This window comes from Alnus glutinosa, chromosome 12, assembly GCF_958979055.1.
Source record: "Alnus glutinosa chromosome 12, dhAlnGlut1.1, whole genome shotgun sequence".
NCBI classification, from domain to species: Eukaryota; Viridiplantae; Streptophyta; class Magnoliopsida; order Fagales; family Betulaceae; genus Alnus; species Alnus glutinosa.
The window spans coordinates 18,824,072-18,850,199 of NC_084897.1; the positions used below are offsets into that span (position 1 = coordinate 18,824,072).

The 26,128-nt window shown below is 36.0% G+C and overlaps 3 protein-coding genes across 8 annotated transcripts; 2 read left to right on the forward strand and 1 right to left on the reverse strand.

Annotated features, from left to right (window-relative positions):
• Nucleotides 1-1,025: 1,025 nt before the first annotated feature.
• LOC133851679 (zeta-carotene desaturase, chloroplastic/chromoplastic) lies at nucleotides 1,026-10,138 on the forward strand. The gene is made up of 14 exons (XM_062288210.1): nucleotides 1,026-1,488; nucleotides 2,328-2,452; nucleotides 2,703-2,837; nucleotides 3,769-3,841; nucleotides 4,015-4,088; nucleotides 4,371-4,475; nucleotides 5,041-5,285; nucleotides 5,393-5,480; nucleotides 5,743-5,785; nucleotides 5,876-6,032; nucleotides 6,184-6,312; nucleotides 7,479-7,551; nucleotides 8,924-9,088; nucleotides 9,766-10,138. Exons 1-14 carry the CDS (start codon nucleotides 1,317-1,319, stop codon nucleotides 9,931-9,933), a joined length of 1,752 nt encoding a protein of 583 aa, XP_062144194.1. The 5' UTR covers nucleotides 1,026-1,316; the 3' UTR covers nucleotides 9,934-10,138.
• Nucleotides 10,139-12,514: 2,376 nt separating this feature from the next.
• Nucleotides 12,515-16,781, reverse strand: LOC133851824 (DNA damage-repair/toleration protein DRT102). Of its 4 annotated transcripts, none has more exons than XM_062288413.1 (3): nucleotides 15,654-16,781; nucleotides 15,435-15,570; nucleotides 12,515-12,930 (listed from the first exon to the last, which is right to left on the reverse strand). In XM_062288413.1, the coding sequence occupies exon 1, from the start codon at nucleotides 16,667-16,669 to the stop codon at nucleotides 15,746-15,748; it is 924 nt and encodes a 307-aa protein (XP_062144397.1). In that variant the 5' UTR covers nucleotides 16,670-16,781; the 3' UTR covers nucleotides 12,515-12,930; nucleotides 15,435-15,570; nucleotides 15,654-15,745. The 4 variants fall into 4 exon arrangements, with proteins under 4 accessions (XP_062144397.1, XP_062144399.1, XP_062144398.1 ...); XM_062288415.1 differs by having other exon boundaries at nucleotides 12,515-12,962; XM_062288414.1 differs by having other exon boundaries at nucleotides 15,098-15,570.
• Nucleotides 16,782-18,170: 1,389 nt separating this feature from the next.
• LOC133883117 (uncharacterized) lies at nucleotides 18,171-25,756 on the forward strand. 3 transcript variants are annotated; one of them, XM_062322330.1, is made up of 9 exons: nucleotides 18,171-18,303; nucleotides 18,405-18,550; nucleotides 19,195-19,301; nucleotides 19,415-19,450; nucleotides 23,062-23,127; nucleotides 23,719-23,801; nucleotides 24,588-24,634; nucleotides 25,069-25,147; nucleotides 25,256-25,756. In XM_062322330.1, exons 1-9 carry the CDS (start codon nucleotides 18,262-18,264, stop codon nucleotides 25,343-25,345), a joined length of 696 nt encoding a protein of 231 aa, XP_062178314.1. In that variant the 5' UTR covers nucleotides 18,171-18,261; the 3' UTR covers nucleotides 25,346-25,756. The 3 variants fall into 3 exon arrangements, with proteins under 3 accessions (XP_062178314.1, XP_062178315.1, XP_062178316.1); XM_062322331.1 differs by lacking the exon at nucleotides 19,415-19,450; XM_062322332.1 differs by lacking the exons at nucleotides 19,415-19,450; nucleotides 23,062-23,127.
• The last annotated feature ends 372 nt before the right edge of the window (nucleotides 25,757-26,128 follow it).

A 26,128-nucleotide genomic window follows, 5' to 3' on the forward strand; every position in this document is an offset into this window, starting at 1 on the left:
GATAGAGTTCAAGAAACACCATAACAACAGGCTAGAGAGAGAATGTTCAATTCTTCATACAAAAATTAAATATTTTATGGCATATACGTACATTCCTAAAATGGGATCCAGGAGTGGCTTAGTATTTGGAGTTGCTATTACTCTTGAGATTTGGGGACTTTCTAGAGAGCGGCTTTGTATAGGACTTACGAAGGAAAATGGATTGATTGTGAATGGAAAGTTGAATAAAGGTGAATGGAATTTGTATTGAAATGGACAATTCGAGGTATCCGGTTTTATAGAGCAATTCGAAGTGCTCAATCTTCATTTACAAAAGTAGACTCTTTATCAATCAGATATCTCTATAATCAAACTTTTGGACTTTATATACACATAACTCCTAAACTAACCAAGTAAAACTCTTACAATTGAAATTGGCCTAACAATTCAACTACTAATCCTAGAATGAGCTTCACTACTAACTATTAGAACAAAGCCCATCCAGCCCACTAACCCAAACTAACTGTACTGTTACAGGCTTCAAGGTCTTCAAATGGCAGTCATCATCAAGGCTTTGTGTAATCAGTTAGCAATCGATTTCAGGAAGAAAAAAAAATCCACAACCAACTATTCCCCTAAACAGGAAAAAAAATAAAAATTTACATGTATATTCATCCCCTAAACATAACCTCTAAATGAATCAAATTTATGGAAGACCCAGATCAAGAAATCCAAAACCCACCTCTAAGTAACTGAGTTTGAACACTCCATTGCCAGAAGAACTCGACCCAACTAGCCATTGTTTTTTTTCGATAGGTTTGTTTTGTGAATAGATCCTGTGTTTTCATTTACATTGTTTTTTTTTTTTAAAACTAATGTGTCAACTACTTTTGGGTTTTACACCAAATCCTGCCTGAAGTTATTCTCTTGTTTTAATCCATTATTATTATTATTATTATTATTATTTTGTTTTTTACTCTTTTAATAAGCAATATTAAAGAAAAGGGAAAAACGAAATTTGGCTCTTTGTCTTGAGCTTTGGATTTGGTGGCGCATTATCGTTAGCGGAACCTCCACTTCCACGTACGTGAACGGTGAACACACCCTGTTCAACCGCATTAACTTCCAAGACCACTGCTTAACCGAATCTTATACCTCAGATACGCCCCCCCATCTCTCCTTCTTTCTCTTCAAACGTCGAGTAAATTTACATTAGTTCGCAAACAGATAGACCTGAGTTAGTAGTTTGTAGATAGTACACACAGAGAGAGAGAGAGAGAGAGAGAGAGAGCTATCAGTTTCTTTAGCTTTAAATTTCTAGTATTGGGTTTCCAGCCATGGCTTCTTGGATTCTTTTTCCGGGGACTTCTGTCACCGCGACTCGGAGGGATGCGGCCGGATTCTTATTCGGGTGGAGGCGTCCGATGGCTCAGGTGAAGAGCCAGAGGGTCTGCGTTCGCTCCTCTTTGGACTCTTTGGACACCAAAGTTTCTGACATGAGTGTTAATGGTAATTGCTCTTTGCTTTTTCAAAATTTTGTTATTTTATCTAAAAACTTTCGGTGTTTGTGCTTTTTGGCTTTCTGGGTATTTAGTATTTTGTTGTTTGGTGAGAAATTTTTGGTTCTGATTGACGGCTTTAGTTAGTTTTCACTGAACTTTAGGGGGTTCATGGTGAGTTCTCTGCGAATTGTGTAGATTTGTGCTGAGTTTGAGAATTGGATTTTATTTTATTTTATTTTTTTTGGGTGGGGGGGAGTGTATACTTTTATGTTATTAGAACTCTGCTGTTGAGGAAATTCTATTGGATAAAGTTATGGAGCATTTTTCTAACATTTGGGTGCTTATTTATGTGAAAAATTGTTTCCTAAGTAGGTTTGTTTTGATCTTCTCATTTGGGTATGTAAAAAAAAGAAAAAAAAAGTTATATCTAATGGGCCCTGATTATGTTGTATCTAGTAAATTAGCTCGATTGAAATATCTTCTTTCTTTTCTGGACTACCAATTTCTTCTTTCTCCCCCTAGTACTCAGAGTTCACTCTCACTGTGTGAAAGGCCTCAATTTGTATTGGATGAGTAGCATTGTACTCAGCCGGAGGACTTGGGATCAAATTCTAGGATATGCATGAGTTTGGGCAGTTGTGAAAATTTGTAAGCAAATGGATTTTTCTGCCCCTTTTCGTTTTCTTTTCAGGACAAGCTAAACAAATGAGTTGGAAAGGTCTCAGTACTATTTTCTAGCTCTGGACCTGAAAAATGTTGGAACATATAGTTAATTTATAAATCAGTAGTTGTAGGTCCGTGCTATCCTTTGATTCAGTATACTTAAATGAGTTATTTACATGCCAGCTCCAAAAGGATTGTTTCCACCAGAACCTGTACATTATCGTGGACCTAAGCTGAAAGTTGCTATAATTGGAGCTGGGCTAGCGGGCATGTCAACAGCAGTTGAACTTTTGGATCAAGGCCATGAGGTTTGGCTCATCTTATTCTCTTGTCCTCAATGCTGGCGATCTGATTTCTATACAATTTTCCAAAATCTTGACCATACCACCATTACACCATTTTTAATTGCAAAATGAAGAACTAGATATAAAATGCCATTTTGGATTATTCTGCGGAGTTTTTTCAGTGGAACTACACTTGATAGTATTCTAGCTTCTGTGATTTTAATGCATTTACACAATGAGGAAATCAGTTACATGCGTGCTCTTGTTTTTTCAGGTCGATATATACGAGTCAAGGTCTTTTATTGGTGGAAAAGTAGGTTCTTTTGTTGACAAACGTGGTAACCACATTGAAATGGGACTGCATGTTTTCTTCGGTTGCTACAATAATCTTTTCCGTTTGATGAAAAAGGTGAATATAACTTGCTTGGTTGCAGTGATATGACATTTTAGTCTCTATTTGCACCTTTTACAAACCAGTATTGTGTAGCGAGAAAACACATGTAAGTACAGCATACACTGAACATGTGATTTCTGTAGGAAAAAAAAAGTAAAATCTTATCTATACTCTTTAATATGCCATCTTATGATTTTTGTGATAATTACGCGTAGAAGGTACCTTCTATGTTTTCCTCCATGTTTAAAACTCAAAAATTCAATGGAGTTACTTCCATGAAGCAGCTTTTGGCTTCATTCATTTATCCTAATATAATGACAATGATAAAGATATGTAACTTGATTACATGATGAGAATATTGTACTTTTCTAGCTTCATAGTATAAATCATAAAATGGCATTCAACATTAACATATAATTGTTCATTTAGATGAATAATTTAGGTTGGGATGTTCCTGAATCAAAGATTTTTGCCGATATATCTATGTCATACATGTACTGGTCAAACTGCCTCTTTGCCAACCTACCATTTCCTAACATATCATGCTCATGCTACCTTGGCAATTTAATGTATAAACTTGTGGCTTTGTGTATGAATAATATTTAATCTTAGTTCATGGATTGCTTCAGTAACATTGTCCAAAAGATGGTGTAGTCATGTTTGATATAACCTAAAGTTGTTCTTTTCAACATTGAATCATGTTGTGTTATCTAAATATAAAGTGGATTTTATTGTCTAGGATGGAAGTTGTAACCTATTTTGAGATGTGATGGGCTGATTCAGATATGAGCCTGCTCTGCACTTACTCCAGCTTATCTTCCTTTTAGGATCAATATCCTGTGAAATCTCCTGAATTGAATTTAAACCCATGTATTCTTCTTAAAGAAAAAGGGTCTGTATCTATATGGTCTCTGATAAATTTTCTTATATCTCTACTTGAAACTAGGTGGGTGCAGATAAAAATCTACTTGTGAAGGATCATACTCACACTTTTATAAACAAAGGGGGTCAAATTGGTGGTATGCTTTCATGGTTGTTCTAAAATCAAATTTTACTTTATAATTTGTTATGTTTAATAGTTTTATTTACCTATTTGCAAATTGCTTTTGCCATGGTCAGTCTTGTATATTGTGTTTCATAAATAATTTCTACCCAAAAATACTTTGTTAATAACTTTGATTTTCAACTGCAGAACTTGATTTTCGATTTCCAGTTGGTGCACCATTACATGGAATCCGTGCATTTTTATCTACAAATCAGCTCAAGGTAGTGCTTTTTATGCCATTTCCACTGCCTTTATAGCACCTTATTTTCATGCCATGACCATCAATTATGTTCACGTACTAGCTTTCCAGTTCTTAGTGATATACTATATTTTAGGTATCAGTCTGTCGAACTTAATTTTGACATGCTGTGGGGCATTGGAGAGAAAAAGAAGGCACAATGACCTTTTATTCTCCGTTAGGAATGCTGAAAATGTTGCTGAAGCTTTGTGCTGCTTTTGGATTTGTTACTGATCTATTCCTTTCTAACACTGTAAAAGTGCAGACTTATGATAAAGCAAGAAATGCTGTGGCTCTTGCCCTAAGTCCAGTTGTGAAGGCTCTTGTTGATCCAGATGGTGCAATGAGGGACATACGGAATTTGGATAATGTAAGAGATGTTTTTTTTGTCTAGTTACCTTTGGCTCCCTTTGTTCTTGTGATCCATCAGAAGAGTTGTCCCCCCCTTTTTTCTCCTTTATTTATTTTTCTTTTGGTTTCTAAGGCGGACACCCTAGGCCCACAAATTACACACGATCATCGGTACACATCTGGGGAGCAGTAATGTCGTTTACATCTTTCTTTAAGATTTGACTAATACTTTCAGGAGATCTGAACACAAAATTGCCAGGAGGGAAGTTGCCAGTTTTCATGGAGACTTCTATTTTCTTTTTCTTTGTTCGTTCACCTCCACCTTTCTATAGTATTTTTCTGTTCGGGTTTGGCCTTTCTTATTTTCTTTCCTAAAGGGAGCCATGGGGGGTGGAATCTTTATATTTGGAGATGCAAGATGTTACTATGTGGCCTTTGGCAATAGTTCAATTGAATCTAAACAGATTTTTTGTGGCTATATCTTTTTGATTCACAAGTTTTGTTTATGTACTTGTGATTTTTTTTATTTTTTTTTATGATTCTATATATATATTTTTTTAAAACATTTTGTTTATTTTTCACAGATCAGCTTCTCTGATTGGTTCTTGTCCAAAGGTGGCACTCGCATGAGTATTCAGAGAATGTGGGATCCTGTTGCTTATGCCCTTGGGTTTATTGATTGTGATAATATGAGTGCTCGTTGCATGCTTACTATATTCTCATTATTTGCCACTAAGACGGAGGCTTCCCTACTACGCATGCTCAAGGGTTCACCAGATATTTACTTGAGTGGTCCAATCAGAAAGTATATCACCGACAAAGGGGGAAGGTATTATTTTTAGAATAGGGAACTTTGTATGGCAATGATGGATTATGACTCAATATTTGAGTTTGTTTTCTCCTACGTTGATTTCCTCCTCTCCTATGCTAGAACAGGTTCCATCTTAGGTGGGGGTGTAGAGAGATACTCTATGATAAATCAGCTGATGGCGATACATATGTTACAGGACTTGCTATTTCTAAGGTGATTTGCTTGTCATCATGTTCCTTTAAAAAATGTAGAAGCTTTCTTACCTGCATTTAGAAGTTGCTAAGACTAGCTAATTGAGCTGAAAATATTTTGTAGTTAGTTAACAGTTCATCTACTGGATATGTCTATCACTATACCTGCTGATTTGCTTTCCATGTCCAGTACAAATCTGGGATTTTTATCTGTTAGGCATGTATTTTGGACTGTTGGATTCTTCTTTAAGGGTTAAATTCCTAGTATTTGCTTTTTATCTCAGGCTACTAACAAGAAAATTGTGAAAGCTGATGCTTATGTTGCAGGTTTGTGGCTTGCTCTTCCTCTGTGTCTGTATACACGTATTTGTTTATTTATGTCAGGTGAATATTCTCTGACTGTTCTTTTGATGGCAGCATGCGATGTCCCTGGGATCAAAAGATTGCTTCCAACCCAGTGGAGGGAATTGGAGTTTTTCAATAATATTTATGAACTAGTTGGAGTGCCTGTTGTTACAGTGCAACTAAGATACAGTGGTTGGGTCACAGAGTTGCAGGATCTAGAACGGTCAAGGTAATCATCTCATCTATACCATGTTATTGGCGTAGAGAAGTGGAATGCTATTGCTATGAGGACCAACGTAAAATCTGTTTCTGTTTCATACCTGGAAGCCTAAGGCTTTGTTGCTTTATTTCTTCTTGAAACATTACTTTCTGACTGGTAGGCAATTGAGGCAAGCAGCAGGGTTAGATAACCTTCTTTATACTCCAGATGCAGATTTCTCTTGCTTTGCAGACCTAGCACTTTCATCTCCAGAAGATTACTACATTGAGGGACAAGGTTCATTGCTCCAGTAAGGAAACTTTTCTTATCGTGACCATTGTGCATTAGGTTGTGGCAATATTTACTGCCAACACATGTTTCCAGTCCATAGAGAAGCAATAAGTTTGATCATTTCTGGAAGGCTTTTATTTATTTCAAGTTCTGTGCTGCATATTAATCCATCTTTTAGGTTTCGATTTTGTGCCAGTGTTGGTCTTTATGTCTATTCATCTTTGGGGACCCAAATAGTGATCATTTTGTGTTCTGATGTAGACACTTCACCTTCTACCTCTATCAGTTTCTACTAATTCAGCTACCAGAACCGTGGTTTGTGAACCAGTGTAAATCTGTTGATCTTAAGATTTTCTGCAATTGCAATTTGTATCTTGCCTTCTTCCCTTTACGCAGATTCACTTCTAGACCTAGACTTTTACGTCAACTACTCAACTAGCATGATTTATTTCATATTTACTTGTTAATCTTTATGTTCCCTGTTCTAAAGGCAGCCTATCATGTCACATGCCCGTTTCACTATCTTTATAATTAGTTTTTCCAGATGCCAAGCTATATGCAAAGCTGAAAACCAATAGTCTTATCTGTTTGAGAATGTACCCTTTACCCTTTTAGTATTATCTGCTTGAATGCACCTTTTATCCTTGTCATTTTAGGTCTTGTATCTCTCCTCAAGGATAAATAGGAAATGAAAATAGGAAAAAATAAAATTTAGAGCATGCAAGTTTCTGAAAAAATTGAGTAGGGGGTTTAAATACATATATCAAGTATTAAAAGAAAGGAAGCTTCAGGCAATGGAGGATATGAAACAATGCCAAACCAGCCCAAAAGTGCGTGTCTTGTTTTGCTCGTCTGCTATTTGATGTTCTCATCTTTGTCAGATTTCTATGCTTGGGCATGTACTGCAATGATCTCTATGTATTATTTTTTTCCATTTATTTCTACTATTATAATTTTAAAATTTCTTATACTTGCATGAATTTATTCAAAAATGTTTTATTTGGTGATTGGCTAAATATTAACTTGCAGATAGAATTTGAAACTTTGCAAGCCCTGATTAAATTGTAAAGACCTTCACATGCATGCAATTTTGAGTGAATCTTCTCTTCTCATGTCTTTATTTCTCCATTAATGTTTACTTTGGAATTCACCTACTAAGTCAAAAAAGCGATTTCTGTCCTGCAGATGTGTTCTCACACCAGGTGATCCTTACATGCCCTTGCCAAATGATGAAATCATAGCAAGAGTGGCGAAGCAGGTTAGTATCTTCTAAAAACCAATTCTTCTTTCTCAAATATCTTCACTTGCACTCAAAAGAAACCCAAGGGCAGATTGCTTTCACACATTATTTCCGACTCCAGTTATCATGTTTTGGAATTTGCTTGTTGATTATTTAGTCAATTATTAGAAAAGAAATAAATGGATTCAACTTTAGAAAGACCGAGGCATAGAAAAGGTCCCCTGAAGCTAGCTTTTAAAATTGAGGGTATCCCAAAGATCTGAAAATAGAAAACAAAAGGCAGCCATTTGATCAATAAGAGATTGCAAGAACAGGAGTTTGAACTTGCTTTCTTGAAGCTCAACAACTGCAAAAGATTGAATATTTAATTATTTCTCTCCCACCTTATAGGCCACACTCGAAAAAGGGTAGAAAATTCCAGATAACTCTACTTCGTTGCCTTCCAAATCTTCTTTCCAACATGCTAGCATCTTAATAGGCATCAAATAGGTTACAATGAGAAAACAGGCAACTAGACCTCCTTTGTGACAGAGTAGGGGAGTAGAAGAGATGAACCATCTCTACTATGGTTATACACGTTTTGAAAAATTTCTCACAGTAAAGATTAACTTCAGAAAACTGTATAGGGAATCAATTGGTTATCATTTCCCAAAAGATAGCAGGAAGTTAATACATATTTTTTTATGCTTGGGTATCTCAAGCCTTAAGATGCGGGACGACACGAGATTGAGAAGAGAAGTTGAAGATAGAGAGAAGAAGCAAAGAAGAGAAGTGGGAAAGAGAAAGAAGCTACGGGAGAGAGAAGAAAAGGTGGAGAAAATGACAAAAAAAAAAAATTAGTTTTTAGTTTTTATTTATTTATATCTTTTTATTGTGGGTGACACGTGTCATTTCCATCCAATTTGATGGAAAATGCTAACGGAGTGGTTGTTGGAGGGAGTCGAGTGTCACTCCTTAAAGTTTGGGGATATAAGTGCAAGAGGGGCGTAAGTTTGTGAGGGAGGGGGCTAAGTGTATTTTCCCCCAAACTAATTAATACAGGGCTGTAGCTTATGTTGTTCTTTTCTCTCAACTAAAATACTGGATACAGCTTACTGCTTGATTGTGCAAGAAATAAAACTAACTAACATTATCTATTATATGGGCTGGTTTGGAAAACATTAGAGGTGAATTTTTTTTCTTTTTTATTCCGTGAATATCATGTAAATAGGATTAATGTCAGAACCAGCAGTTAGGCTTTTTATATTATACTTGACAACAAGGATCTTCTGACTACACATTGCTGGTCCAAGGCACTGTCAGAGCAGAGGGTTTTGCATCTTCTTGTTAGTTAGATTCACTATTTTAAGTTAGTTCCTCATGGTTGTCTTTTTTTTATTATTATTATCAGGTTTTGGCTTTATTCCCATCATCTCAAGGTTTAGAAGTTACTTGGTCATCTGTTGTCAAGATTGGGCAATCTCTATATCGTGAGGGACCTGGTAAAGATCCATTTAGACCTGATCAGAAGACACCAATAAAGAATTTCTTCCTTGCTGGCTCATATACAAAACAGGTAACTTTACTGCCCTGAACCTGTTACATAATGCTTGGTTGTTTTATGCATGTTGCTGTTTAACATTTGTGCTTGCAACTCCTTCAGCAAAGGTTATCATACTGCCTATCTAATGATATGTTTGACTAGAATATGGTCATACAAAATATAGTGTAGTTAATCTGCCAAAATACATAAAAGAAAATAAGAACTCAGTTCTTTTCTGCAGGAACTCCCTTTGTTCATGTGAAAAGAAGGGACATCATCTGTTGTTACTGGTTCCAACAATGTCTTAAATGACACTGGTGCTTTGACAATAACAGATCAATAAGGTTTTTATAAACTCTTGATATTAAGTTGTTGTTTCACAAGCCCTTGCCTTATTTGCATGAAATCCATATTTCATGGGGCAGCTGTGTTAAATCTCCACTTTTCTTAAAAACTTAAACTAATAGGAAGAAATGAATTTAAGCATATATGTTCTAACACTCCCCCTCACGTGTGGGTTGAAGCTTTCATTTAATAGATGAGACCTAACACGTGGGATACTTTAATTGAAATGAGAGAGGTAAATGATGGAGACATGGTTCGAACTCATGACCTCTACTCTGATACTATATTAAATCACAACTTTTTCTAAAAAAAGAAAATATATAAAAGGAACTTGTATGAAGTCTAAATGGTTCTACCTTGTGCAGGATTACATAGACAGCATGGAGGGGGCAACTTTGTCTGGCAGGCAAACTTCTGCCTTCATATGTGATGCTGGGGAAGAGTTGGTTTCATTGCGGAAGAAGCTTGCTACCACTGAATCTCAAGGACATACGAAAGCTGCCAACGTTAATGATGAGCTGACTCTGGTCTAATATATGGTCATTTGTTTTTCAAGTACCACAAGAAATCATTTGTTTTTCAAGTACCACAAGAAACCACCTCAAAGTTGTGGAGAGCATGTGGTGGGTAGCACAGGAGTACGTATGTTCATCATTGTATTGTATGTAATATCAGGAAGTTATGTAAAGCGTGAAACATCAATTTCAATAGAATCAAGCAATCAATTTCATCTTGTCAGTGTGATTTCTGCTCAAGAAGAAATGAAGGGCTGCTCTAGTCTTGATGGTGATAATGGCAAGGTGTTGGCATCCAAGGAAGTAGTCTGCTGGAATTTCAATGTACTACATGGACAAGGGCAGAACTAGGATTTTTTGTGTGAGGGTTTGAACTTACATAAATAAATACATAGATGCATATAATCTCACCATGTGTGTGTGCACGTGTTAATGTAAACAAAAACAAGGTCTTAAATTTAATTTCATACTAAGTCATAAGTCATAAATGTATAAAAACATTACATGTTATAAGGCATAGAGTAAATGTATAAAAACATTACATGTTATAAGGCATAGAGCGGTCTAACGTAGAGTGTAAGATTCGAAATTTCATATGGAAGTCAAAACTATATATTTGACAGTGTTAAATAATGTAATAAAGAAAAGAATAAAAAACAAACACTAAAATTGTTATGAAAATATTAGGTGAGAATAACAAGAATTAGAAACAAAAATATTGCCAACTTTCCATTAGGAAAAACCTGTAATTAAAAGTTACTTATTAATATTTGCATCTATTACATTCAAAAATGAGTTGTGTAGTTGGTCTGGTGGAAAAAAGGTCATCTTTTCATTCTTTGAGGCATAAGTTTGAACCCCAAAAACCTACAATTATGCAGGTTAAACTTTTACTAGATAGTAAATATAAAGACTCTCAAAATAGTAAATTTAAGGGTAAGGGATTTCCTTCTTTTTGAGGCACAAGTTCAAACCCCAAGAACTGCAATCATGCAGGTTAAAAACTTTTTTCAGACTGTAAATATAAAGACTTTCAAAACAACCAATTTGAGGGTAAGGGATTTCCTTCATTTTGAGGCACAAGTTTGAACCCCAATAACTACAATCATTTCACCTTTTACTAGATAAATAAAAAGATTCAAAACAATCAATTTGAGGGTATGGAGTTTCTAACGCCTTCCCTCTTTGTTCAATAAAAATTGATCTAACCACAAAACTACTAAACGTTACTTGTTATATTATGATATAAAAATATTTATAGTAGACGGGGTTGGAGTATCAAAAGTAATATTTTTGTAAGCGTTTTTAAAAAGTTTAGAGTTACCACGGACCCCTGAGGCTAAGGGTGGTCCTAGCTCCATCATGGAGGATTTTTTTTTATTTTTTTTATTTTTAATTGATTTCATCCCTATAACACTTGATGAAAACACTTGAATTTTTTCGAAGTGATCATATTTAACGAGTGGAAGGAACCTCCATCTGGCTCGTACCTATTCTTGTTTGCAAAAACGTTCAACAACTTGGAGAAGTCCATTAGTTGGTTCAATAGTATAGAGGCATTGTTACTACTGCAAATCTACAGCCAATTGCTGGAATCCACTGCCGGCTGCCGAAGTTCTACATTCTTAAACAAACGGTGCATCAAATTTTTTTAAAAAAAATGTGCGTATTTTAGAAATTTTGGTTTAATTACAATGATAGCATATGTGATCACCGTAGAATAGTAATAGCTATTCCATTGCACATTATTCTATTCCTAAGAATAGCTATTTCTTTTTTCAATAAAATAATCATTCCGCGTACCAAACGCCTCTTAACCATCGATTAATCAAAATATTCCCGGCATAATACAAACAATAACATTGTTTTGGTAAATAGAGGACGTCTATAGCCCTATTTATTCATTCATTTCTCATGCATTTATTTGTATAAACATATGCGTGCATGATATTAAAAGTATTGACAAAACTATAAAGATTACAATGTGTGTTCTAATCTGTGAAGGAATTTTTCATTTTTGTGTTGTTTGAAGTTAGGATCAATTCCAAAAATCGCTCTCATGGACACCATTCTCATCACATAACTTCCTAGCAAAATGATTCTTTCAACTTGTGCTAAAAACAGCAGCACCACCTCCAATTCTCTCTTTGGTGAGAAGGGGGGATTTGTGCTCACCTTTGTAGCATTCTCAACGAGCTCTCTATAATTTCTCGAAATTTTAGTTAAAAAAATTTATTTTTACTGTTTTAGTTTGCCACTTCCCAAACACCATACAGCAAACTCTCTAAATATTTTTTACTTTAACTAAATATTATTATTTTTTTTATTGATTTTAGAACAACCACTTCGTACGTGGGAGAGAGAGAGAGTGTCTGAAGATAAATGTAAAAACATAAAAAAAATTAAAAAAAATTAAAAAAAAAAAAAAAAAGTAGAGTAGGAAAAATGGATTTTGTTCTCCATACATTAACAAAAAACCTCATTTATTAACAAAAAATTATCAACTATTTCCTCCTGGACCTCAGCGAAGGTGCAGAGGGGATCATAGTCACTTTTTCAGTAACCATGTTTTCTTCAAAGGTGAGGAATAATAACCACATTTCCACAAGATCACCTACCATTTATAAGGTAATTTGAGTTTACATATAGTTATTCAAAAGTTCCCACCCATTGTAAAACAACCTGAATCCTTTTTCAGAGCGACAGCCAGGCTGATCCATATTAAGCTGCTATGGAAAAACATAAAGAATAGACATGGCCAAAGATATGCTATCTTAACAACTACTGGCCAGACTATATTGCTCCACATTATTCCATCCAGAGAAACATGAAAAGAAATGGCAGTAGATAGCATGACCTTACATAGTTTCAAAGAGAAATCTAATAGACATTTATATTTATGAGAATGCAATTCAACAGGTTCATTGACAGGCAAGAAGGTGAGCAACCCTGAAATGGAGTCTCTGGCTGACCAGGGTTTGGGCAATACGTTGAACAAAAGAGGCGGCCAAGGACCTTGCAAAGATGAACATTTTCTTTCAATCCACCTATCGTTGCAGACCTCAAGGAGAAACATTGAGATTGGAGAAGAATTCAAGCATTTGCAAACAGAAGTTCAGAATAAAATCATAGATTGACAGAGACTTTTGATAGGAGTGCTCTATTTGACACAACAACAATCCACAATTTCTAAATCACCATTAGACTAAGGGTGCGTTTGGAAATACGATTTCGTAGACAATAAGTGCGATTTTAAACCAAATCGCAGAACATAAATCGTTTGGAAACTGCGTTTTTAAAAATTACAATTTGAAAACGGAAAAAATCTGTTTTTTTAAATCGCAGATAAGATTGTGCTTTTTTGAAAACGCAGTATTTTAAAGGCTAATTTTTGCGATTTTTAATGCTAAACTGCGATTTTGCCAAACGCTTAACTGCGTTTTTAAAAATCACTTTTTTTTTTTTCTAATCGCACATTTTAAAATCATGATTTTAAATCGCATTTTTTGAAATCGTAAACCCAAACGGACCCTAAGACATTCTATTTGCTGAATTAAACCAAAAGATTGGATGACCTGATCTGATTCAACCTCTAAAATGCAGATGTCAAACAGTTTATTTGATGAAAAAGACTAGAAGGGAATTTGAAGGTAGAAAGAGTTTATATTGGGCTGGAATTCAAGACAGATATAATTCAAGTCGAAGCCAGCTAAAGAAAAAAGTTTACATTCCCACAGCTGGATGCAGCTTTTGGACTTTCACGTTTGAAAAGATGATTTTTTTTATTTTTATTTTCTGTAAACAAGTTACTTAAATCAATGAATTGCCCAATTCACCCATACATGGAGAATATCAAATTTTGAGAAGCCATTTCAGCCTATTGATATCATATCGCTAAACCTTCCATGAGGCATCTGAACAAAGACCATGATAGTTTATACATGTGGACAAACCCAGGGAGACCCAAGAGCTAAGTCAGTTGCAACTTGCAACAATGGTGTGCATTAAGAGAGAGAGGCTTTGTGGAAATCTGTGGTGGATGCAAAGTATGGTTCTACTAGGGCTGGTTGGTGTTCCTTAGACCCCCCTGGGTCTCACGGTGTGGGGATTTGGAAGAACATTAGGAAGGGGTGGAGCTTGTTTTGTAGCTATACCAGACTTATCTTGGATAATGGGTCCAGGATTCATTTTTGGGATGATGTATGGTGTTGGGAGATGTCCCTCAAGAAAGCTTTCCCAGTTCTGTATGAAATAGCTTGTGTCAAGGATACTCTGGTGGCAGACCACTTGGTAGTGGTAAGTGGATCCTATCAGTGGGATGTCAGATTTTTTCGAGACGTACACGACTGGGAGGTGGACGTCATGGCTTCCTTTTTCTCCTTACTGTATTCCTCCAAGGTTGCTCAAGATGGGGGAGACCGGCTCTAGTGGTCCCTTTCTCACAAAGGGTCTTTTGATGTTAGTTCTTTCTATAAGGATCTTGCTTGCAAAGATGCTATTTTATTTCCCTGGAAAAGCATTTGGCGGACCAAGGCTCCATTGAAAGTGGTCTTCTTCGCTTGGACGGCAGCGCTAGGAAAAATCCTCACCTTGGACAATCTTAGAAAGAAGCATGTCATTGTGATTGATAGATGTTGCATGTGTAAAATGACCGGGGAGACTGTGGATCACCTTCTTCTTCATTGCGAGGTTGCACGCGCTCTTTGGTATGTCATCCTCAGTCGCTTCGGTTTGTCTTGGGTGATGCCTTTTCGGGTGATAGACTTATTTACCAGTTGGTGGCCGGGGGAACGCTCCCGAAGCGCGGTTGTGTGGAAAATGGTTCCTTGTTGTCTTATGTGGTGCTTGTGGACGGAACGCAACGATAGACAGTTTGAGGACAAAGAAAGAACCATAGAGGAGCTCATTTCCTTTTTTATTCATTCTTTGTACTCCTGGACGGCTGCGTATCTCACACCTCTAGGGATTAGTTATCACAATTTCCTTGTATTGCTTTCTTCTTCTTCTTAATTGTCTCCCTTGTATACCCCCTGTATACTTGATTGCGCTTTGCGTTTTTTAATAAAATTCTCTTACTTATCAAAAAAAAAAAAAAAAGTATAACAGTGAACCACTGCATCATAATTAATAAAAGAAATGGCAAGAACAAGACATGACATGAGCAGAATCAGATCCATCTCACCTCCACTAGAAAAGTCAGAAAACCAGGGAAATAGTTATGAATTGTTGCTCCGTTTGGTATTCCAATCTACTACCAAATTTTCAGATGTGGAATATCTACTTAGTCATGTGTATGAGATGGATTGTTTGGAAGCACTACCCCAATCAACTTGAAGCATTAATAGCTAAACTAAGCTAATTGAATGACCAGAGTGATCCCCATGCCAAGCATGAATAGCTATTGTTACCCTTCTATTACGATCCTACGTGTCCACACGGTTTAAGAACAATCTTAATCATGTTTATATAAGTTATTGACACCCTCCCCTTTCAAGCTGGTTTTTAAGGATGAGTTCTACCTGAAATTTGCATCATTTGGTATCAAAGTCAACCATTACGTCAAAGCAGCTTGTCGAGTATAAAATCGAATGGGTAACGGGCTTTGTACCCAAAATCACAACATAGAAGCGTCATAGATCATATCAAAAACAGCAGCTACATTAAACAAAAGTAACAATAAGACATCAAAACAAAAACCAACGTCATATTCCAAGACAAGAGGTGGTTTATATACATACTGAATCGATAGCACCACTGCAGTCAATCCCATAAAACATCGAGCACACAACAACTACTACCATTCAAACACAGTTCAATTTTTTTTTTTTTTTTACGCAGACCCATTTTCTAATTCCTTGTCAATAGCAGTCTTGGCAGCTTCAAGATCCTCGTCGAAGAACATATCCCACTTCCCATCCCACTTGATGAAGAACTCAGTGTCCTCATAATACTTCACCCTATGCACATCCCCTGCCGGAGTAAACAAATAATCACCAACCACCAAATCGTACCTCTCCTTCTTTGTCATATTCCACACGCTCTTCTTCCCCTCCAATACCACCAGATCGTGCCCGAAGGTATGGTGGTGCGCAGGCTCCACACTCCCGGCCTTGAACCTCACAATCGCCGAGGTCGGGCTCTCCCTCAGGATCTTCATCGACCCACCTGGAATCAGGTCGATCGGGTTCAACTCCCTGTTCTTCACCAAACAACATAAGGCACAGGGTGTTGTTGAATCAGAATCAGATTCGGACTGGGCTCCGATCTTGGGCATCTCGGAGAGCGAGTTGTCGAGGAAGGACTGGATATCTTCGGGCCAGGGATTGGAGCCGGAGGCGGGGCAAGGGGACTTGAAGGGGGTGTTGAGCCAGGCGTTGAGGATATCGATGCCGGAGTCCGGGGAGGTGGACATGCCTGAGACGGCGAGGACGTTGGAGTTGTTGATGGAGCGGGCGTTGAGGGCTTCATCGGGGGTGAGGCAGGTGGCGGCGAAGACGCCCGGAAACTTGTTAGCGAAGATGGAGACACCGACGCCCGTGCCGCAGGCGACGAGTCCCTGGGTGTCGGTGGGGGAGGAGGAGACGCGGCGGCCGACCTCGGCGGCGATGGAGTAGTAGGAGGAGGTGCCCAGGTCCTCGACGTCGATGTCGAGGGAGCGCAGGTGAGAGACGAGCGCGTCCTTGAGGGCGCAGCCGAAGGAGTCGGCTCCGGCTATGATTTTGTGGGGGCGGGTCGTGGAGGTGGGCTCGGCCATGTTGGTGGTGTAAAAGTGTAAGGATAGTGAAACTGAAAGAGAAGTGGGAGTCGTGAGTGGCGGATAGGTGATGTAGTTGAAGAGAGACGAATCTTCTGGAGAGTGAATTGCGAATTGTGAATTGATAAATGATATTTGTACGACATCATCGTTAATCCATTTTTATTTTTTTAATTTACAAATACTAACGTTTTAAGTCCTATAAATTTAATGATTAATTTTTAAAAAAAAATGTATAAAAAATGTATGTAGCATGATTCTTGTGAATTAGCGATAAAAATGTATGATAATAATAACCGCATCATTCATATGTATCTATGCTAACGTGGTTGATGATTTTTCAACTTTAAATTAAAATTCAAAATTTGATTACTCATGTCTCGTACTCAAAGAGAAAAGGAGTATTTATTTAAGGAAAAAAAAAAAAAAGAGAAAAGGAATGGCTTACCGAAAGAGAAAAGGAGTTCCTGTGTGGCTGTGCCCTTTATACGAAAATAATAATAATAATAATAAATTAATAATGCTATACATTATCTCTTAGACAGAAATTTATAAGAAATTTTATACCTCTCATGTATAAAAATGATGTGTGTTATTTAAACATGTGAGAAGTACATACTATTAAAATAATATATGCTTCTCACATGTTAAAAGACACATGTCATTCTAATACGTGGGTTATGTAAAATTTTCTACAAACTGATTTGATAAAATTTTTCTCCTTATCTTTTTATCTCGAAAGTTATAAAAATCTCTTATATGGGAAATACACAAGAGATATGCAAAAGAATTAAACCAAATGTTTTTCATTTTAAAATCACCTATAAATTTGAAAATCACTTCAAAGAGTTCCAAACAATATTGTGATGTGATATGGTACCAAAAGATGAATGAAATAAGAACACTTCCAATGAGATTTTATTCTTGAACAAAAATCAATTTTTTTAATTTATTTCATCTATTTTATGACCGGAACATGAGGGATACACATTTACACTAAGATTTTGAATCATAAGAGAAATTTCAAAAAATGGTGAATATATTCATTTTATCAATAATTGAGATGATCTGGCGTATCATAAGAGATTTTTTTTTTTTTATTGAATCCTTTAAAAAAATAATGTTATTTTATAAACTGTTACAATATATTTATATAACTTAACTGGAATGATATGACTGTAAAAAATTAGCTTGGGTTTTATGCTGCAGTCTCTGAAGTTTAAAATGTGATTAAATACTCCCTACATAAGAAAAGAAAAATGTAAATGGTGCTCAAAAAAGTGACAAAATTAGTTAATATATTGACACGTGCCAGTGTGCCACATATAATAAAATATATATATATATATATATATATATATATATATATATATATATATATATATATATATATATATATATATATATATATATATATATATATATATAAAAATTATTAAGAAATATTTTAAAAAAATAGTTTTAAACTGTTTATTTCAAAATGATACATTAAATAATATCCCGGCAAGTAAAACCGGCGGATTAGAAACAGAAGGCAGAGGATCTCTTTCAGAGAGAGAGAGAGAGAGAGCGCGCGCGCGCGTAGTGTGGGAATGGCGGGGTTATATTGCTGTATAAGAGCTCCTCATTTAATGGTATACCCAAAAGTTACACTTTCCAGTGCCTTGGATCCTCGCTCCCCTGATTCAAATGACTCTCAATCTCTCTGACCTATTCATCACCGTTAATCTTGCAGAGACTCCACGGCCTCCGATGCTCCTCCAGCACACCGCATAACAATTTCAACAAAAATATGAATAAGAGAGAAACCCAAACCCCGCAGATTTTGAAACTCGCGGTGAGCGGAGTCACTGAGCTTTTGAGACTCTTCTCCTCCTCCAGGTACTTTCTGTTTGTTTCCTGGGAAAATGTAGTTCAGTTATTTGAAATTCATAAGGATCTTATACTATTCTATTTGTCGTTATGTTCACAAACCTGCTCTCAACTGAGCCTAACTCTATCCTTAGCTCGGTTTTTATTGGACTTTTACCTCCTTCGTTTTCTGTTTGTTTTGCGAGAAAATTTGAGAGTTAATACAAAGTTGAGGATTTAAAGCTCTTTCTTTCCTTTTGCCATTGTTTCCTCGTTTTGATTATGAATTCACTCTTAACGAACATGTGTATGTATATCAATTTCGTTATATGGCATATTGAAACTGTTGATATGAATGCTCAAAGCGGTTCCACTCTAACGCTTGGAAAATAGATCTCAAGATTCAAAACAGTGTATTTTGAGTGGAAAAATTTACCATCATGTGCTGCGGATAGTGACTAAACTGAGGCTACGCATCATGGTCTGTTCTAATTATAGAGGAAAGTGTTTATGGAACAATTGATTAATGATATATGAGATCTGGTTAGACCACTATAACTAGTTATCTAGTAGTTGTTTTAGTTGCATTCTTAATTATACAATCTACTGACAAAAGAAATCCGTGGTGTGTGTGTGTGTGTTTGCGAATTTTTATAGCCCTTAGTGTTTTGCAGATCGGAAAGAGTGGATGATAAAAAGAGAGAAGAGATTTCAGTTTCGGGAGTCAATGATGTTGTAATGATCCTCAAATCTGATTATGAGAATGCCTACTTTGTAACAGGTACCTTTCTCCCTCTTGAAAATTTTGTGTTAATAGAGCAGGTTAAAAAACCAAATTATGAAGAGTGTACTATTTCAACACCCCAAAATGAGCCGATTAATGCTGTTCGACAGATACCTTAGTGACTTCGAGATCCGTCCACCTTGAGGGTACAATCTCAACTTATGGTGATTCTTTGCATGATATCTTCTCTCATATGGACTTGTCTGACATTATTCAGAGCTACTACTGATGAGTGATAAAGGCTCTCCTTTATTTACTTCCTGAGGGGCTACTATAGTAGAAAGAGCGATGTACTAAGTCAATAAGAACCAGTCTTGTGATAATCCAGCCATATAGAATCATTTTTTGATCTGTGTGGTTAGCCCTAGTGCTTATTTGTTAGACACCTTCCGAGGGGCAATTTGTTGACATCTACCTCATAAATTGACATTTTTAGGGCAGTCAACTAGGTTAGATATGTAATGATGTAACCCTAAAGCATATTATTGAATATAACCGCACTCTTGTGGACATAGGCAAATGGCCAAACCACGTTAAATCTGTGTCTTACTTCTCTCTTGATCTCTCTTTTCATTCCATATTGTTCATCATTGTTGTGCACGGAACAACAAGATACCTAGGTAGGTCCCGTCCCATTGAAACGTCATGCCATGCAGGTGCACACATTGCCTTGCAAAAATGTGTTGGAACTTTGGACTTGTTTGTCAAGCAACAATACAGAACAATACAGAACAGCAACTGTTCATGTACCTTTTTTTTTCATTTTTTTTATATTTTTCACTACTAATCAACATCAAAACATTCCCACTTTTTATATCACATTAATAATTTTTTATTACTATTCAAATAAAAAAATTCACTACAATACAAAACTTTTTCACTTTTTTATACAAATTCTTTTTATTTTATATCACATCGTTACTTTTTATTAATTCCAAAACTAACAACCCACTACTCTGTTCTGTATATGTCTTTGCCAAACAAGCCCTTTATTTACAACGCTTAAATGGCAAGCTAATGATTTTTTTTTTTTTTTTTTAATGTTATGTTGTTACAATCATATTAATTCTTTAGTTAAACAAGTTTGCTTATCATTGAAACAAAAGTTTCTTATAATCTCTAAAAAATCATTTTCTGACCAAGCTGTTGAATATTTAGAATTTCATTGTAAGGGATATTTTGCATGTAGTCGAAATAAATTCTAGTTACTTGGTCCTATAGCATACATCTACAAAGATTGCTTGAGACACCATCTATTTGTTTGTGATTCAAAAACCTAATATTTGGAAGTGGTTAACTGATTTGCCACGCACCATTAAACAAAACACAAAAGACTTTTTGCAAAACTTACCTCGCCGTCATATAGAAATGTTTTGAAAACACAAGCTCACTTTTTTCAGGTGTGGAGATTGGCCTTGTTACTAATGAAAAAGAAAAAATCAAAAAACAGTATAGGCTAGCCTCTACCCCTACAAAGGAGAGGGGAGGGGGACCCACCCCCTCTATGCCTCTCACAAAGAGGGGGGAATGGGTCGTCCAACCTTGCAAAGGGGAGGGGTGGAGACGCACCCCCTTTGCACTTCTTGTAGACGCCCAATGATGGGCCTTCAACCCCCGCAGAGGGAGATGGGTCTCCCTCTCCCCCTTTATGTGAAGGGGTGGCAACCACCACCCGTGGATGTTAGCCTCTAGCAAATATTTTTCTTTTTATTTTTTAATGTTTTGAAAACACTTACAAGTTTTTGCTTGTTAGAAACTTCATTGTGATGTGGCTTCCGCTATTTGGAGTATTATTTTCAATCGCTTTGGAATGTCCTAGATTATGCCTAGACGTTAGAGATGTACATGCAGTCGGATACTAATCTTACGCATCCGCTATCCGCTATATCATATATGCACATGTAGATACTGTTAGCAAAAACCACTATCTGCATGTGCGAATGTGGATGGCGGTTTTAGGGTATGTGAATGCGGTTAATAATCGCATCCGCATACCCTTCATATATGATATATAATTTATATATATTATAGTCAATGTATTCAACAAAACACAACGCCATCAACATCCACATCCAATTATGAATGTGTTATATTTAGACAATTTATGTTTTTTATGTTATGAGTTTGTAATATTATTTTTTTATGTTTTTTTTTTTATGTTTGCTGGCTTGATTGTTATGCTCATTGAATCATGGATAAAAAAAAACATAAGGGTATTTCTTGTGAGCATTGATTACTATGAATATTTTGAGGTCATATCCATCATCTTTTTTTTTTTTTCTTTTTTTTTTTAATTTTTTTCTTTTTTCCGGTTCTACTTATTTTCGATGTTGCATTATATTTTCAAAATAAGCCCAAAACACTAAAAATTGGTTAAAATTATTTTTGAAAGTGTTTAAAATAAGCCCATTACCTATTTGTGAATAGTGGATAATAACCGCACCAATTGCGTGGATGTGGATATCTAAAAGTGATGTCCGCATTTTGCAGATGTGTTTGCGGTGCAATATCTGCATCCGCATGTACACCCCTACTAGACATGCCATTGATTTGTATGACTGTTGGTGATCCTCTGGTAGGCCGAGGTGTGTTGCGGTGTGGAAAATGGTGCCTACGTGCCTCTTTTGGTGTTTATGGGAGGAAATAAATGATAGAAATTTTGAGGATAAGGAGAGGTCTATGGAGGATATTATTTCTATGTTCTTTGAAACTTTGTATCTTTGGACGGCAACGTATGTGTCTCGTCTGTCAATTAGTTTTAGTGATTTTCTTTCTTCATTTTGCTCTTTCTACTTAGCCTATTCCTTTTGTATACTTTCAGTTTACTTAGGGGCGCTTCTCGCTTTTAATGAGATTGATATTATTACTTAAAAAACATTTTTCAGTTTACCATACAAATTTCCTTTTGTGAACCCCAAAAACAACGCTTTTTCAGATGTGGCCCCTGCCGAAAACACTTTTCAATTTTCTCTTTTTCTAAAACTCCTTTTCAAAATCGAAAACCTTTTCAAAAAATTTATCAAACAGGCTCTCAATTTTCAACACATCTACAAGAGTCGAACAAATTAAATGAAACTTGACCTTTACATTTGAACATTTTTTCATTTATGCTCAAATTTTTATATCCATGCTTTATGAACTGCTGAGAATCATGGTATAATAAAAGATCAAAAGAAAAAATATATATATATACAGAAAAGGTTTTCTGGTAATTTTTTGTAATAGGTTGACCATCATTAGTAGCCTACTACATGCTTGATTCCGTTGATCATTGCAATTAACATGACTTGGTTTGAATCTTTTGAATGTATTAGACCTAGTGCCTAATTTTGACTTTCATATTTCATCTTATTAACTATTGGCCAATAAAATTGTCTAATTATAATGCTTTTGCCCGAAAATGTGTACTGATACACCATCTGACTGTATTATCTCACAATAAAATAGACCAACACATGTCACAACACTATCTTTCCTAAATTTAAATTTTACCATGTTGGAATTCTTGTACCATTGGCACTTTAAACCCTATCGAATGCTGTGCATACCTACAATCACATGAAAGTCACTCAGTACTTGTATTGAACACACATGAACACTGAGAGAGGGGAAAAGCACAGTCTATTAAGTTGAGCTGTTTGAAAGAGACAAATCTTTCCTTTGTGTACTTATCAATATTTATTTAAATCTAAATTAGTTAATTAATATTTTTTTTGCTAGCTTATGAGCAGTAATACTATATTTTGATTTGAATTAGGGGCTTTTACTTCTGCAATTTATGCTGAAGATTGTATATTTGAAGATCCAACTATTAGATTTCGAGGTAAGAAGGCTTATGGTGGATTTTGTGATTAGCATGTTTTCTCCACTTTCGTTGTGATTTACTTGCCTACATCATTTTACTTAATAGTGATTAGTTATTTAATATATATATATGACTTCCATTTCATTAGATTCTACAAGTATAGATTTAAAGGGAATTGAACTCCAAAGGTTAGCTCAATTGGTTGGGACCACGCCCCAGAGGTCACTAGTTCAAATCTCTTCTTCCCCCTCCCCTTGGGTCAATTACTTATATATATAATAATAATAATAATTTTTTAAAAAAAGAGGGTGGGGTGGGTTTAAAGGGAACCATTACCTCACTGGCCTTAACTATGCTAATTTTGAAGGTAAATTTTGTCTCGGTGAAAGTTCTTTGTTCTCTCTGTGCAAACTGGATTTTTTGACATGCGTAAATAGTACTAGATAATTAGAATCTCTCTCTCTCTCTCTCTCTCTCTCTCTCTCTCTCTCTCTCTCTCTCTCTCCCCTGTTTGTGAATTTCAAAGACCGACTAAAAATTGCCACTTTGTGTAAAACTGCAAGTATTTATGAGAAGAATCAACTAATTTCTCTATTCTTCCTTCTTCAGGTAAGGCATTGTATTCACGCAACCTGAAATTGCTTGTTCCTTTCTTTGACCGTCCTTCAATTGGATTGCAAAAGATTGACAAGGTAGTCATTCTCTATGTGAAATTTCATTTCAGTTCTAGTAACAGAATAGTTGGGCATCTGCATCAAAATGTGTTGACTGATTGAGAGGGTAAGATTATGAAATGCTTCGACGGAAAAACGCCTGTTTTTAAGTTGTGTTTGGCTAAGATTCTGTATGTCTTCTGTGATTCCAAGGTCAGCCGTATAGTTTCACTATCTTGTATATGAGAAAATGGATGGTGCAAGGCTTTACACCTTTTTTATTTTTGGATTTTCTTTAGACCACGGGGAAAGGTGTTTAAGATGGCAGGTGACTGTTTACAGAATTTTCTTTTCGGATATTTGGAAGGAAATTGTAAATAGCATCCTTTTTAGGAAAAGGTGAGTTCAGTTTCAGCAAATGCTGCTTTCATATTGTACCTTTAGGAGGCAACAAGAAGAAAATTCAGTTTTGAGTTATTATTTGATCTGATTCTGGTTACAAGCATAACGTGTTATGCAGCTTAAAACTAGAGCTCTAGCCAATCTGCCCCATATCTACCAGATGGAAACTCTGTGGATTTTCAGATCCTGAAGGATTTTTTTTTTTTTTTGATAGGCAGATCCTGAAGTATTTTGTGAGGCACATTATTCAGCTTGTTACTTTTTGTTCTTGTATGAATGATTCTTGTAAAGGTGTCTGCTTAAAATTTGAATTGCATGGAATATGGGCTCTTCTACAATGCTGTTCACCTCTATTTATTATAAAAAAAAATGTTACCACATTTTTGGAGTTTATTAGTGTCTGATAATATGACTTCACTGCAGGGTATCAATTCCAAAACTAATTTTGTGCTAGCAACATGGAAACTAAGGTGCATGCCTGGGCCTATCTTGTTTTTTGCTGTATAATTTCAGATCCTACGTTGTCTTTGGTTCCTTCAGGGTTCACTTGATGCTCTTCTTTTATTTCTGTAAGTCCCATATTTTCTTCCGGAGGGGCAGATGCTCCTGGTTGGGTCTTATAAATTGATAAATTGCCTTGTATGTTTTTCGAGATGATGAAAATAACTGCTCTTACAAGCCTAATTCCATCAACTCTACTGTTGTATAAAATAATCTGACTTAACCTGGAATTGGTTGGCTGTTTGCCTGTTGCCTCTTAACTTCCCCGATTGTTACTTTCCCTCATGTTTAGATCACAAAAATGCTTCCCTTTGATTACAGAAACCTTTATTAATATTCCTTTTACCACCAGGTGTAAGTCCAGCCTAATTCATTCTAAACCTGCTTTTAATGTTGTTTGCAGGACTTACCTAAAACTTCCATGGAAGCCCCTCATTTGCATTGATGGAAGTACAGTCTACGAATTGGATGACAAGTTTAACGTGAGAAATAAAAGCTCTTTCTTTTGATGCAATGTGCATATATGAATTTCTTATGCGTATGCCATGATTGCCACTAGTTACGGGTGCCTACGTCTTTTCATTTAACAGATTGTCAGGCATGCTGAGAGTTGGAATGTTTCTGCGCTTGAAGCAATTGGCCAGATATTCACCCCTAGTTTTGGAAGGCCTAACGATTGAATGTTCAAGGCTCAATAAATATGATGTCAAAGATTTTCAGGTAATTACATAGGGGTTCGATGGGTGTTTTGGGACTATCAAGACAAAAACATTGGGGAAAAGATACAACAGGGCTCTAGGTTAAGTTCAAGAATCAAGGTGGAAGTGCAGGGCACTAATTTGAGAATGATACTAATTTAATTTTTGAGGTGACTTGAGTTTTGGCTTGTGATTTTAGTGGGACCGTCAGAGAGTTAAATGATATGAAAAGTTGGAAGAGTGGGAAAATAGGATCAACCACGATTGAGATTACTTGTCTTCTTAAATCCATGTATATAGTATTTCCCTAAAGACCGCTTACATTTTGTGAAACCAGGCTTTTGTTTTCTCTTGATGGTGGGGCTATAAAACAAATTAAGGTATCTCTGATTATCTCTGATTGTCTGAGTTCGACACATTAAGATGATCATTTTAGCTCATTCATTAACTATATCATTGCTAACCATATCATTGCTGAACAACATCACTGTGAACTATATCACTGCTGGATCGTGTTATCTATGTCAATAGAGTTAATTGCTAGTTTAACTGCTGGACTCACTAACAAATTATTGTCGATCATGTGGACCATACTGGTACAAGGAATAGGATTGGATACTATCTATTTTATGGCCATGATTTAAAGTTGATGCATCTAATAGTGTATAACATTTCACATTATTTAAATTTTTAAAAGAAGTGCTAACATTGACTTCATATATACCGCTAGATGCACTAACTTCAAATCCCGACCTTTCATTTGAA